The sequence below is a fragment of the Brachionichthys hirsutus genome, chromosome 16 (assembly GCF_040956055.1).
Source record: "Brachionichthys hirsutus isolate HB-005 chromosome 16, CSIRO-AGI_Bhir_v1, whole genome shotgun sequence".
In the NCBI taxonomy this organism is placed as follows: domain Eukaryota; kingdom Metazoa; phylum Chordata; class Actinopteri; order Lophiiformes; family Brachionichthyidae; genus Brachionichthys; species Brachionichthys hirsutus.
Genome location: NC_090912.1, coordinates 6,547,381 through 6,561,456, shown reverse-complemented (window position 1 = coordinate 6,561,456; position 14,076 = coordinate 6,547,381). Strand labels below are relative to the sequence as shown.

At 44.6% G+C, this 14,076-nt stretch overlaps 3 protein-coding genes across 3 annotated transcripts; 2 read left to right on the top strand and 1 right to left on the bottom strand.

Annotated features, from left to right (window-relative positions):
• The first annotated feature begins 1,908 nt into the window (after nucleotides 1-1,908).
• cbx8a (chromobox homolog 8a (Pc class homolog, Drosophila)) lies at nucleotides 1,909-4,372 on the top strand. Its single transcript, XM_068749827.1, has 5 exons — nucleotides 1,909-2,031; nucleotides 2,143-2,186; nucleotides 2,554-2,619; nucleotides 2,995-3,061; nucleotides 3,320-4,372. The coding sequence occupies exons 1-5, from the start codon at nucleotides 1,963-1,965 to the stop codon at nucleotides 4,082-4,084; spliced, it is 1,011 nt and encodes a 336-aa protein (XP_068605928.1). The 5' UTR covers nucleotides 1,909-1,962; the 3' UTR covers nucleotides 4,085-4,372.
• A 1,548-nt stretch (nucleotides 4,373-5,920) lies between these two features.
• LOC137905572 (meteorin-like protein) lies at nucleotides 5,921-8,867 on the top strand. The gene is made up of 5 exons (XM_068749817.1): nucleotides 5,921-5,925; nucleotides 6,081-6,170; nucleotides 6,615-7,024; nucleotides 8,021-8,080; nucleotides 8,530-8,867. Exons 1-5 carry the CDS (start codon nucleotides 5,921-5,923, stop codon nucleotides 8,865-8,867), a joined length of 903 nt encoding a protein of 300 aa, XP_068605918.1.
• A 1,251-nt stretch (nucleotides 8,868-10,118) lies between these two features.
• Nucleotides 10,119-11,846, bottom strand: aqp8b (aquaporin 8b). Its single transcript, XM_068749924.1, has 5 exons — nucleotides 11,590-11,846; nucleotides 10,965-11,092; nucleotides 10,665-10,878; nucleotides 10,236-10,370; nucleotides 10,119-10,161 (listed from the first exon to the last, which is right to left on the bottom strand). Exons 1-5 carry the CDS (start codon nucleotides 11,844-11,846, stop codon nucleotides 10,119-10,121), a joined length of 777 nt encoding a protein of 258 aa, XP_068606025.1.
• Between the last annotated feature and the right edge of the window lie 2,230 nt (nucleotides 11,847-14,076).

Below are 14,076 nucleotides of genomic sequence, written 5' to 3'. Positions count from 1 at the left end.
CGGGCATAAAGATGCTTCATCTGTTAAAAACATAATTCACTTAAAATCCTTGAAATTTACTCTCTGTGCGACATTTAATGTAAGAATCAAGACAGGATCTGACGGCTTTTACTGCTGAATGCAAAGACGCGAAGAGAAATGCGTATAAGATCACAAATTGTTGCTCTATCTGTCTCAAATAACTGATGAATGTCTCCAATTAGCTGCGGAAGATATAAGTCCCTCTAAAGTCACGACAGTCGTCAAATGATTTGGAGATCAACGGGACTTTGCGGCCCGCAGACGCTTCAGTCTCCTCAGCATCAAGATGCGTTCTGGCCGTGACGTTCAGTCATTAAATTCCTGCGGGCCTGAGCAGGTCGAATCTCTTTTAGTGATCGGTTTAAGTAGACAAAGTGGAGAAAAGAAAGAGAAAAAGAAAAATAATGTATGAAATTGTGACGCAACGTGTTTCCCGTTTTGCGCCAACGCCCGACGTTCACCGCGCATCTGTAATAATAATGATTTCATTATTTTGCAAACGTCTATAAGTGAATGTTTGAACGATGTCGATGCTCCAGAGCCTTTGACAGGCAGGAAGACTGCAAAGTAAAAGGACGTTTGTCCTGCTCAAATCATCATAATTAATAATAATTATTCATTATTTAAAATGAAGCGCTAATGATTCCACCAAAGGCCTCCAGAAGTTGCAGCTCCGCGCCTCGTTCCCTTTTTTCCGTTTATTATTAATTTGTGTGATTAATATTCCGTCATCACCAGCGCGCGCAAATAATAATATAATAATAAATGTATTCAGTACTTTTCTGCGTTCTTATTTTAAGCATAAATAAAAAAGAAAATCTGAATTTAAAAGCTTCACCGTCTGTAGATTCACAAACCTTCTTTGGATCTCTTTTTTCTTTTTTATGCCCAGACTAGAGACAGATTAGGAGGTTTAAAAATGTCTTCTACATTACTCAAAACTTCACTCATTGGACGTGCATTCGTTTTTTTCCTGTGGGTGAAGTCAAGCAAACCAAATAAAGGTGTTTCTTGAATTTCAAATTAAAATGTGTGCAACTTCCAAAAAAATTCCATGAAGGGCCAACAGTTGTCATCGATAATGAAGAGTTTTTAAATACATCGATTTCCTTTACTGTTAGAGAGAACCTGCACTGAAACAAAACACAAATATATATACACATTTCAAGTTTTCTGGCGCATGCCTATGAAATGTTAAAACGCAAAAGTCAAATTATTCATGGGATATTATACATCTTAATTCCACATTTATCTCTGTCACCACATCTTTTCTGAATCCAATTAATTAAAGTAATCACCAGCCATGAACTTTTAAACCTCATATAAAATTCAATGTTGGCACAGACTCCCTCTTTTTTTTAGCCATGGCTCCATTTTACACGTTTCAGTTTAGATGCAAAGTTTCCTAATTGTGTGGATTTTACTTTACAGCTGAATCGTTTAATTATTTTGCATTTAGTTGAATGTCATTATTTAGACTTACACCTGAACCTGCAGGTGCACGTACAAGGGAACTGTGCGTAAAGGTGTCACCGTTCATTAATCCGGTCGTACAGCTCTCTGGTCGACTTAAATGTACATTTTATCTATTGTAAACGTTTGTAAAATCATATTTTATATTTGCCACGGACATTTCGGGGACCTCGGGAGTGCGTGGGGTCCGCTCAGGGTGCCAGACGTTCCTCTGAGGCAGCCAGAGCAGCGGAACTCCTCCCCTCCACTCAGAGACCCGGAGCACGTAGCAACAACTGGGCCAATGTGCTCCGGCGCGATCCGCCCCCCCACCCCCTCTTACTGCGGTGCCTGGCAACAGAAAAATACGTGATGACGTCCTCTTCAGATCACGCATTATGGGATGTGCGGAATTAAACAACCAGAAGAGGACGCGGGGAAGGCAAAAATATTAAAAGAGCCAGAAATAAACGAGGCGCATGGCCGAACATGGAGCTCTCGGCTGTCGGTGAGAGCGTCTTCGCAGCCGAGTCCATCATTAAACGGCGAATCAGACGGGTATTCGACACGTTTCTTCTTCTCTCCACGCGTATTACGCAACAGATATTTGCGACGCGCCGACGGGCAACCCTCAGATGAACCTGAATCTATTCTGGATGTGTTTTACAGGGTCGCTGGGAATATCTGGTGAAATGGAAGGGCTGGTCTCAGAAGTGAGTATCGCAGCCGAGGCTGTGGACAGCGCTCCATCCTGGCCGCTCGCACAACTGCACCGCCGAAACGACGCGTAATTCAGCGGGTGTTGTGCGCGGCGCGCTGTTGGGCTGTTTGTCTTTAATGTCTGGTGGCGTGCGCGCAAGCTGTATAGCGTCTGCGCTGCAGGCCGCTGCGACGCATTCCAGCCCCACGGCGTAGCTTTAGCAATGGCTGCATGGGTCCACCATGCGTCACTGTCCGCTGCGTCGTCTCTAATTGCAGCGCACGCCGCGAGATCGCTTATAAAAGTACAAACCGCGCGTCAGCACAGCCCGCCCTGCTCCGTGGTAACAAACTCCTCTTCCTCTCCGTGTTGTGATGAAGGTACAGCACATGGGAGCCGGAGGAAAACATTCTGGACGCGCGACTCTTCGCTGCCTTCGAGGAGAGGTGAGGGTTTGACAGTACAGCATGTATAGTAGGCCTCTCTGCGCAACCGAGATGGCACCGCGAGAGTCCGCGCTGCAGAGAACGAACAGAAAATAGCTCCTTTTACCGTTTATAGGAACTTAAAATATATATTTACCCTAAATGATGTGACGCGAAACACAAACAGGTTATCTGCTTCATTCACCAAAAATTAAAATTGAACTTTTTTTTGTTGCAAAACTTATACAATGTGGAAGCGTCACTCTATTATTGGTCCATTATTGGTTAAATATAATTCAAAAATTAAATTATATAGGTTACATAAACATGAATAAATGCATAAAATAATTAATTACGTGTGTTTTGATGAGTCTTTTGTTTTCTTTCTTTAATCAGGGAGCGTGAAAGAGAGCTGTTCGGTCCGAAAAAGAGGGGACCAAAACCCGAGACATTTCTCTTGAAGGTGGGTGAATACATTTATGTGTTAGTGTGTGTGTGTGTGTGTGTGGGGGGGGGGGGGGTTAGTCCAGTTTTTGTCATACATGTTTTATTCAACAATTATACATTTATATTAGAAAAATAAATAAATAAAAGAGACAGCTGTAAGGAAGGTCTGTCAATGTGCCAAAACCGGCTGCTTCTCTTAAACCCCTAAATTTCCTGCAGAGACTAAAGAATTCCATCTCTGAGAAACCTCATCTCATATTTGCTCCGTCCTTAGGCCAAAGCCAAAGCCAAGGAAAAGACGTATGACTTTAGAGGAGAGGCGCCGAGGGGGGTCCGGGTCTCCTATGCAGAGTCTGTCATTACGCCCCGGGCTCGGGAGGGTTTACGCGCCGTGGTTCCCACTATCTTTCCACCGAGCGCGATCAACAGAGGAGAAAGTGTCCACGTCCACTCGCTGGAGCCAGAGAGGAGGCCGAGGCCGACCCTGACGCTCCAAGAATCCACCCGGCTTCCTAAAAAGAGGGGGCGCAAACCGAAGCAGCATTTACACGATGATGAAGGAGATGGAGGCGGCGCAGCAGCAGAGCCCCACGCCAAACGGAGCAAACTGCCGGAGGAGCCCGGGTCACAAGGTGTGAGCAAAATACGCGCGCGTCATCGCGGGGAGACGTCGGAGCGCAGCCTCGTCCAGCTGACCAAGAGGTTCCAGGAGGAGACGACGATTACCCCCAAACCCCGCAGCGAACACGGACGCGTGGGGGGATCCGGAGTGTCCTACGGCTGCTCGTTCACTTCAGATGTGCGCACGACAGGCGATCGAGGGGGGCAAAGGACTCGTTGCGTGATGTCTGTGCCGCTGAGACCCCAGATGGACGAGCTCTGTCCCGGACCCGCAGCCATCCAGGAGTCTTCCTCGCCCTGGACCCCCCGTTTCACCAACGTGGACACGGTGACCGTCACAGACGTCACCGCCAACTTCTTGACAGTCACCGTGAGAGAGAGCAGCACGGACAAAGGCTTTTTCAGAGGGAAAAGATGAGCGTGCGCTTCAGATCAGACGATGCTAATATGCTAATATATGCTCATGCGTAATTGTTTAACAAGCTATTAACTGCTTATCTGTAATCCTATATTTTTTCTATGTAGCGTTCAGACTTGTGAAAGTATTTAATTGCGCTGCTCAGAAAACTGAACGTGACGTTTGAGGAGCGTTTTGTGTTTGGATGTTACGCACCGTCACCTCGACGGCATCGTTCATGTAAATAAAGGAAACTGTTCAGACAATTCATTACAAAATATTCATTTCTTTTTGTCAGTGTTGCAAAAATAAAACAATATTCTAAAGTTACTTTTTTTTTTTAAACAAATTTCCATTCGTGGCTTTAACATTTTTAACCACAAAGCCACTAGACTGATGCTCTGATGCTTTCTATAAAATAATCAATAGAATTTCTGAAGGAAGAGGAATCGTGTCAAATAATAGAAGAAGGAAAAAATCAATCCAACCTCTTTAGAAGACTTAAATAAATGCAGCCATGTGTTTGGAAAACGCCTAAAAGTGCATTTTTATTGAATTATTTTACTGATAAGATTTTACTGTTTCAGTCAAGGTTTAAAAATGGCAGACAATACTTATTAAACAACTTATAATTCGTTTTATTGGGGGGGAGGGGGGCTCAAACATGTGATCTCATAACAAAAAAAGAGTCTTATCTAAAAATGGATACAATTCTGCAATATGTTTGAATAAATAGTTCAACAATGAGGTATAATATCTAAACTTAATGATCAGTGAAACTACATCAGCGGATTCCTTCTGTTTCTACGACGCCATTCTTGTCGTGCCACGCACGGTGCAGCCGGAAGGTCGTTTAGACGTGACCTTTATAGGCGTGAAAGATAACACTAAGTTTTGCTTTTGCTTTTGATCCAACATTTAAATCAGCCGAGCTGCGCCTTTTCACGGCTGTGAGGACAGAGGGCTGACCAACAGACTGATCCCGCGCGTCATGGTGAACAAATCACGAGAGAAAGTTTCATTAATGAACCGCGGATTCCCTTTACGCGTGGCGAGGAGGGCACGCAGTTTTGATCGCCTCCCATTCATTGCGGGGCTGCAGCTCTGCGCCGACCCGACGCCCCTTCATTTACGCATTGTTTTGGACTCTGCCAAATATTATATTAAGAGCAACAGTCGTTTTTGAAAAACACATCGCGTCGCTGTTTACTCCACATTTCTTCATCGTTTTCATCACAGCAGCAGACGACCCAGAATATTCTTGCGTGTTTTCAAAGTTGTGTTGCGCACGTGATGTGGCCGGTTTCCAAACTTTAACATTTAGTGAGACAACATCTGGCTAAATTCTCCACATGACTGTAATTTACTCTTCGACGCATTAGTCATCGAGCTGCCTCTGAAGCCGCCTGGAGGCCCGTGGAGCTGAACGCAGACGGAAACAGCAGCTCGGCCTGTCTTTTTCGCGCTCCACGCCGTCTTACGTCCACGAGATGTCGCCCTGAGACCGTGACGCGGTGCCAAATGATTTTCCACGCAAGCTTAAAAACGCAGCGGAGACGCGCCTCCCGTTGCAGCACCAGCGTGAATGATTCGTGGGAGCCAGTTCCACTTTGTGTCGCGGAGTCTCCAGACTTCGTCCTTCCTCAGAAACGCAGTGCGGCGCTTCACCCCGCCACCAGATGAAGCCCGATCACAGAAACGCAGATGCCCCCCCCCCCTTGAAATTATTCATTTCATTTGGCCTACTTTCACTGATCTAAAGTTCGGCGCGCTTTATTTACTTTTACAAGACAGATTTATTATTCTCCTCTCAGTTGTTGCCTTTTTCATTCACGCTATTTCCTGTCAGTGAGACAGATGGTGTAAGTCTTTCAAACCGATTGTCCTATTATGACCCTCTCTCTCCCTCTCCCTCTCTCTCTCTCTCTCTCTCTCTCTCTCTCTCTCTCTCTCTCTCTCTCTCTCTCTGGTTTGGGCAGCTCTCTTTTCTCTGGTGTTTCATCTTCGTGTGGTTCAGATTTGAGATGGTCACCACTCGAAATGCGTTTATGCTCCTGCTGCTTCTTTCCCGCTACTGCACCGCAGACCTGTGCAACTGGACGGGACGGTGAGGAACTTCTCTCATTTTTCATTTTAAAGGGAGGGGAAATTAAATGCATGAAAAGAGCACATGATAGTTTGAAAGGCATCGCTTATACTGTTCTCTCTGGTGGTTCATCATCTCTACTTGCAGCTGCAGATTTGATCATTAAAATCTATACATTAAAGACTGATTGCTGTTGTAGATGATTATTCTCTTCATAATTAATATCATTGTTATCATTATCTTTTAGAAAACCCGGCCATTTTGGCTATTAATATAATATAAAGATTTCACCATTGCTATAAATTAAATGTAAAATCTGTATCTTTGCAACTTGCGGCCTAAATATCTCCTTGGTGTATTATTCCTGCATGGCCTTAGTAAATGATTTACTAATCATTTATAACGCAATCAGCATCAATTAGGAAGTAATTAATAATAAATTCGGGTTTATTATCCCCCCCCCAGGGGTGTGGCGGCTGGCGTGGATTCCAGGATCGTGCTTCAGGTGCGGCTGCGATGCACCGACGGTTCGGTGAGGTGGGTCTACCCCGGCCCCTCCCTTCGGGTGGTTCTGGAACCCAACCTGTCCTCCAGCCGACCCTCCATCGTGTGCATCAAACCGGCACCCTCTTTCCGAGGGGTCAGCGTGTTCATCGAACGGACCGGGGCGCTGGAGCTGCTGGAGCCGGGCGACGGACGGCCCGAGCAGCGGGTGCTGTGCTTCCGGGGAGAAGGTCCGCCGTGGCCCGCCATCTACCTCCAGTCCGGCCCGCGGAGAGACGGAGCAAAGAGCAGAACCACGATGGGATTCAGATACGAGCTGCTCATGGGCAACAGAAGCGCGCCACCCACTTTGGACCAAATCGGGCTTCAGGGTGAGATGAGCACAAGTCCCAAATAGATGCTTTTATACAACATCTAGTGTCACTTTAATTCGACATCTTAGCACAAGAGGTATCAAATAACAGGAATAATTATTAATAAATTATTAACTATAAACATGATCAGTTATTATATGAGTTAATTAATGTAATTAATATTAATTAAGTAATATTAATAAGAAGATATATTTTTTGGAAGACAAATCCATGTATGAACAACGTTTATGAATGGATTATTAAAGTCTATTGTTGCTTAATGTAAAGTATAAACATCAATTAAATATATTAGTAGTTGTTTATAATGTAAATTAGAGCCCCGTTGCAAACCATTATTAACCCTTTAGTAGGCATCTGATTTTGGAGTCTGAGGGACAAACCATGCAGTCCAAATTCCTAGAAAATTATAGCGGCTGTTTAATTACAGACCCCGGTCATGATGACTGGAACATGCAGCTGCTGGTCACCCTTCTGTTTTGGATGTCTGGTTTCCATCTGGGGACAAAGCAGCAGGGGCAGAACAGACCACAGAGCAGCCGAAGGGCACCGATCCAAGGCTTCTAAATTGAGAGAGCAAATACTTCACAGATTCCACAAATGCCTTTTCATTGTGATGCCTTTATTTTATATTAGCATTTATCCATGTGTGCGGGCCAGTCCCAGTGCAATGAGGTCATTGTCTCTCTGGTTCATCTTTTCTGCATTGCCCGTTTGGCTGCAGGCTTTACTCCTGCAGCCGTCTGCATAAATCTGGAAGCTAACGCTTTAAAGAGCAGCATTCCTCGGATTCAACCACGATTTCTCCCCTCTTTCAATAGTGGAGCTGGAATGTGTCAGGTTTCAGGTCAGTGAAGTGTTTGGGAGGAGGTGTGACACTCATCCATCAATCAATGTGAGAGAAAATGTGGGAAAAATAGAAAATGAGTCCTTAGAAAATGATAAGATAAAGGCAAATAACTAACACATTAATAGCTGCTGGTTTTCCCCTCACAGCTTCATGCAGACCCTGCAATGACACGGAGCTCCTGATGGCTGTCTGCAACAGTGACTTTGGTGAGAACACAATACGTTTATTGCTAACATATACTGATGTGACTCAACGCTGTACAGTTTAAGAAAACATGTCCAACCAGTGCAAATTAAGAAAACATCCACGGGATGTGTGTGCCGTTTGAGAGAAAGCTGCAAGTTGGAAAACCCCAACCAAATACAGAAACATTATGTCACACAGGAAACAATGCAAGCTGTCTCCGAGGAACAGGAAAAGTACTTTTGTGCAATGCATACGAGAGAATTACAACAACTTGATCTATCTTAGAAAAGGGAAATTAGTTAGCGGTGAAGGATTAAATGACTGAAGGAGAAAGACGAAAAAAAAAAGGACATAAAGGAAACCAGCAGGTTGGGAGGACTCGTTAAAGGCCTCAAACCCAGACATTCGCCACAGATTTTCATTTGACTTTTCTTGGAGTGGCAGAGTTCTTCTCTTCCTTTTATCTCAGTAATCCGAGGCTCCATCAGGAATGTCTCCCACGACGCTGCACGCCAGACATCGATGCTGGAGGTGTCAGCATCCAAGGTGTACTGGCAGCGCAGTGGCGTGTTCGAACCACGAGCAGCCGGCTCTGCTTCCTCTCAGCCTGGCCCTTCTTGGCATGGACGGATCCACACACCCTTGCAGTGCCGCGTGAAGCCCGGGGACGGGGAGTTCCTCTTTACGGGCACAGAACACTTTGGGGAAGCTTGGTTAGGGTGTGCCCCGCGATACAAGCACTTCCTGTCGGTCTACCAGACTGCTGGGGCAGCACATCGGAATTCCTGTGACTTTCCTCTCGACTGAGGATGTGTGTCGTTGGAGCGCCACGGAGCTCTTCCGTTCTCTGCACACCCATGTGCTGGCACTGTGGGATCCTTGTCATGTTTTCATGTGCCAGTAAGGTGGCATCCAGCCTCACCAGCAGGGATGATAGACGTTGAATTGCTGGTTAAAAGGCACGTTTGGAGGAGCAGGGAGGGGCAGAGGCCCGGCGAGCGCCGGCCTTTGTCTGTCCACCATCGCTGCCCTCGGTCCTGAGAGACTGCTGCTCTGTCTTTGTGTTTCTCCCAGCGTCCACCATTGTTCACTTGGCTGGATGTGTGTTACGACTGACTTCTGAGGTGGAAGGCGAGGCTGGAAAGGGTTGCTACTTGTAAGCTACAGTTCGTTTTACTGAATAGGATTGCATAGTTTATTATATTTAATTACCTCTATGCTTTGTTTATTTGTGTTCTACAGATGACCTACGATTTAAATGTTTTTGCATCAGGATTAACTGTAATTCCTCTGAAGACTTTGTTGTGGTACTCCTAGAAATAAAATAGTCAGCATTTTTGTGGGAAATTGCATATTTATTTGCTTTTTTTTTTTTAAAAAAGAACAATCTTACTTTTATTTAACAAAATGTATATTAGCGGTTAAGATCTTTTTTTATGTGGTTTTGGTGTCAAACCTCATATAATTAAGATTTGACCTGACATTTTAAGTAAATTAGCTCTGCAAGCTCTCATTTCAACTTAACACAAGACATTTTTTTAAACTACAGAGAAAACATTTCCTTATTATTTCTGGATACAAATCTGAACTCCCTCTTTGGGCATGTTTATATCGAATAAGGTGTTTAGAAGTGACAGCACTTCATCAAGGGTGCAACAAAAACCAAAATTACTTAAAGTCCATGAGTTAATGACAATTTTCTGACCTCTTAAGACTCTCGTTTGCTCAAGGCTTAAATGACCTTATACATCCCTATGTCAATCCAAATGTTGGAAGATCTCTACTTATTCAAGAGAACATTACTCAGAGCTGATGAGACCTACAAGATTATTCTCCTCCTTATCCTTCTGCGTCCCATCTTTACCAGATTCTGATAGCCGTGTGACAGGAGAGTGTCAAGCCAAGACGACATAATAAATAATTACACAATTATACAGTAAAATGCAAATTTTTATTACGAAGCAAAATCTTATAGTCATACACAAACGCCTCAGTGGAACAAGAACGAAGCTTACATCATTACTGTAGATGATAAAGCATTATTTATCACAGCAGACCTCATTTCAGAATCAGTCTCATCTTCCTGTCGCCAAGCAGGAGCCTGCAAGAAGAGGAAAAATAGTTTCTAACTTCACATGTTGTCAGTCATGAATCTTTATTTTGCACTAGACCTACCGAACCAGTACGGCTGCTGTCAGACCTCCTGCGATGGGTCCCACCCAGTACACCCAGTGATAGGTCCAGTAGTTACTCACGACAGCTGGACCGAAGGCTCTGGCTGGGTTCATACAGGCACCAGAGACATCTCCACTGATGACACAGACACGTATTCAGGCATGCTTCCCATTATATGTGTAGAAATTAATGTATTTATCATTTAATTCTGTCCTATGTGAATCAGTACTAGAATATAAACGTGATATCCTGCAGTTGTGTGAGATAAAGTTTTATGTGATATATTAAAACTACTTGCTAACAAATCAAAAGCATGAATACTATCCTATATATCATCGCATCCTCACAGTCTGCAGATATTTGTCCTTCACATCTCATCTATTGATTCACATTTCCTCTAATCACCGTTTTTTTTTTTTTTTTACTGACCCAGCCAAGATGTTGAAGATAACAGTGCAGCCCACCATCAAAGGCACCAGCGGGCTCCTGGTCTTCACGTTGACGGCCCCCAGCAGCAGCACCAGCGTGATCAAGCAGGTCATAGCAACCTCTCCAAACAGAGCACCTGCTATTTGCCCGTTTGACTGCAGCACGGCGAAAGCGGCCCCGTGGGCTCTGGCGAAGTTCTGTCCTAAGGTCATCCATCGCCTGTTGGCGTCGAGTCAGCCAGAAGTCAGAAGTCAGCGTGTAAGATGGGGATTTAAGAACCACAACAATAAGACAGGGTCACCTTTGCCATGGCGGCTCCAAGCACCCCTCCGATCAGCTGACATGCGAGGTAAGGGACCACCATATTCATCTCCATACCGCCGCATAGAAAGATAGCCAGTGTGAATGGAGGGTTGAAATGGGAACCACTGGAGAGACAAGCATGGAGAGAAAACACCGGACTTTGAGACAATGTCGTGAATTCTGACAGAATGTTGTTTACTTGAATAATTTATAGAAAAATATATGGTTTTACCACAAATTTGTAGTCTAGATCGATTTATTCAGAAGATCCTGATATGTCTATTAGCTGCTTTAAATGCTCGTTTTTAAGTAGGCATGATGCATTATTGTCCATCTGTCAACAGCTGGCCATCAAACAGTTAACATGCTCTCAGCGGCCTTTTGGATGAACCGGCCGGCGGCTGCAGAAAACCTGACGTGGGCTGACTTCACCCTCCGTTCTTCTCCCAGGATCAACGCCTAAGTAGTTATGGTGCAAAATACATATTTACAGCACACTCTTAAAATGATGTCATGTTTCATCTAATTGATGTAAATTGATAAATATTTTGGAAGTGACCATTTTTTCACTAACTGCTCCGCCATGTTTACAATAATCATTTTTGAAAGAACATTGACTCACCTGATCTCCGCCATGGACGTCACCAAGACTGCCACAGCCAGCCCGTGCACCAGAGCTGGCTGAAGCCTCCCTGTGGACTCCACGTTCTCTATGACCGACACGCAGCCGATGAAGACGAAGAGCATGGTTCCCACCAGCTCACCCAGGCAGGGCTGAAATACCCGCTCAAATTTGTTAGGAGGTCTGGCCGGAGCTGTCTTGGTTTCAGAAGACACAAGTGATGCCTTGACTTCGCCCATCTCCATCCTGTCGGCCATGACTCGCAGTGAAGGTCCGGTTGTGCGAGCTGAAGATGTGACACTGAGCACTCTGGCATCCTCGTAGCTCCTAAATCACATGGACTTTGGCCTGGAAAGATCTGTTTTGGTTGGCCCGCTGACCTGTTATGGACCAACTGACCCCGTTTCTTAATCGTCCAAGACACTTTGCTCATCGCGACTGCTCTCAAAACGATAGCACATTTACTCAGTGAACAAATGGCTGAACTGTGCCAGAGTACCGGTAAAAAAAATCAGTGAGTTTGTGTCAATTATTGTCCCAGAATATCCCAATATGTTTACAGATGTTACTTTTCCAAGGCAGAGTCTACATGGCAAAGGCCTCACACGTTAAAAAAAAAGGAAGAAATACAGATCTAGGTTGATTTAAGATCTGTGAGATTCGAATTTCCTGAATCCTAATAACAATGAAAAACCATAAAGAATGCAAGAAATCGCTCAGGAGTAAAGTCTGCACCCTGGTTTGACATAGGAAAAAAGATGACTTACTCCAAGTTCAACTATTATTTCAACGCACGGCTCATTTAACATCCAAATGAATCATTCCCCAAAACAAGATCACACATTAATCAAAAACAAAACACATTATAGCACACATGGCCGCCCCAAACATCGTCACCTGGCTTACCGATGAAGACGGAAGAGTGTTAATGGCTTGAGTGAATATATTTGCAGGATGTTGCTATAAACAGATGAAGAAGTGATTGTGGCTGCACAGAAACAACCTCTGAGGAGCCGAGATTCTGCAGCGGTCGCAGACATAGTCAAAAGGCCGTGGACTGACTGGACACGGTTGCTTTAGCACGCAGACGATCAATAAAGGTATCAAGAACTGAATTTACGCTCTCTTAACGTTGCTTTGTGCAGATGACCGCACGGATCGAGGATGTAAAACTCTGCCACGGGTTGTTCTTTAACGATAACGACCAGGGTTGAAGGACCTTCACTCCGTGTGCAGGATTTATCATAAGCTCCATGTCTCCCTCCCTTTATTGCGCTCACATATTTCCCATCAGTCCCATGACAAACAGAGCTTATAGGTTTCACAACATTTCAGATATAGGCACGGCTTTGGCCTATAAATTACACAGATAAGATCAGCTTTTTATAGCTGCTCAAACAAGATCACCATTGTTGGAATGCAGGGCATCTGATTCCAGCTTGTTGTGCAGGGCTGAGGGCCCCAAAGTTCCTAATGATAATGTTATGAAAAGAAATATAACACAAAGAGAGTGAAAGTGAATCCTCATCTGTTCCCAGTCTTAAAACTGTTAGCTGCACAAATCCATCCCTTCACTCCAGTCCTAAATATTGTTTCTTATTTCGGTTATTATTATTATTTGTATTATTATTATTATTTATATTCTAAGCATGCCTAGCGTGCAGGGAGATATTGATGACATTTCTTGTTGTTTTTCATAGAAAGTGGAATGATGGATGATCTCCAGTCGGCGCGCATGTCATGACAGGAGAGCGGCCACAAGGTGGCAGCAGATCGCCACGGACACCAGCTGATCGCGCGTCGGCCCGGGAGAGCTCATTACGGAGAGAAAACTCCCAGAAGAGTGACCCTGGATCAGTGACGATTTCCCTTCTAAGATTTTGGTGACCAAATATTGATCCTGATCAATCAGCATTATAAACACTTGAATTGTGAAGTTTGCTATGTTAAAGTTTAGTTCATAATGTTTCCCACAAAGTTTAGCGATTAATGCTGTTTATTTTTATTGCGCCTGGAACTGTTCTTGGCAATAGGGCTGTTTCTGATATGTTATGCTATATCTATAATTTTCTATTTTGTAATTTAGAAAACAACTTTATATGACGTTGCTCTGACTGACAGGCCAATGCTTTTCTCTTTTTTCTTCTTGCTGTGGGATCACATGTCACCATTGGGCCGCGCAGCTTGCAGTGTGGGGAAGTAAAAGCACTTCCTTCTTCCTCCCGCAGCGGTCGGACTCGCTGCTTGGAAGTGTTTTACGCGCTGAGATGGGATTCGGTCCGTCTTTTAGGGGCCGTGCTTTGTATTTGTAGCGTTTAACACTTTCACCCAATGCCCCACTGAGGCAGTGGTGCGTTCAAGTCCTCGGAGCCCGACTCCGCTACAATGGCTGCGGCGTAGCGCAACTTTTGGACCCGCGGCGGATGAACGACTGCGCCCTGATAGGTGCCACGAACCTTTACGCGCAGGAGACGCAGAGGAGCGGAC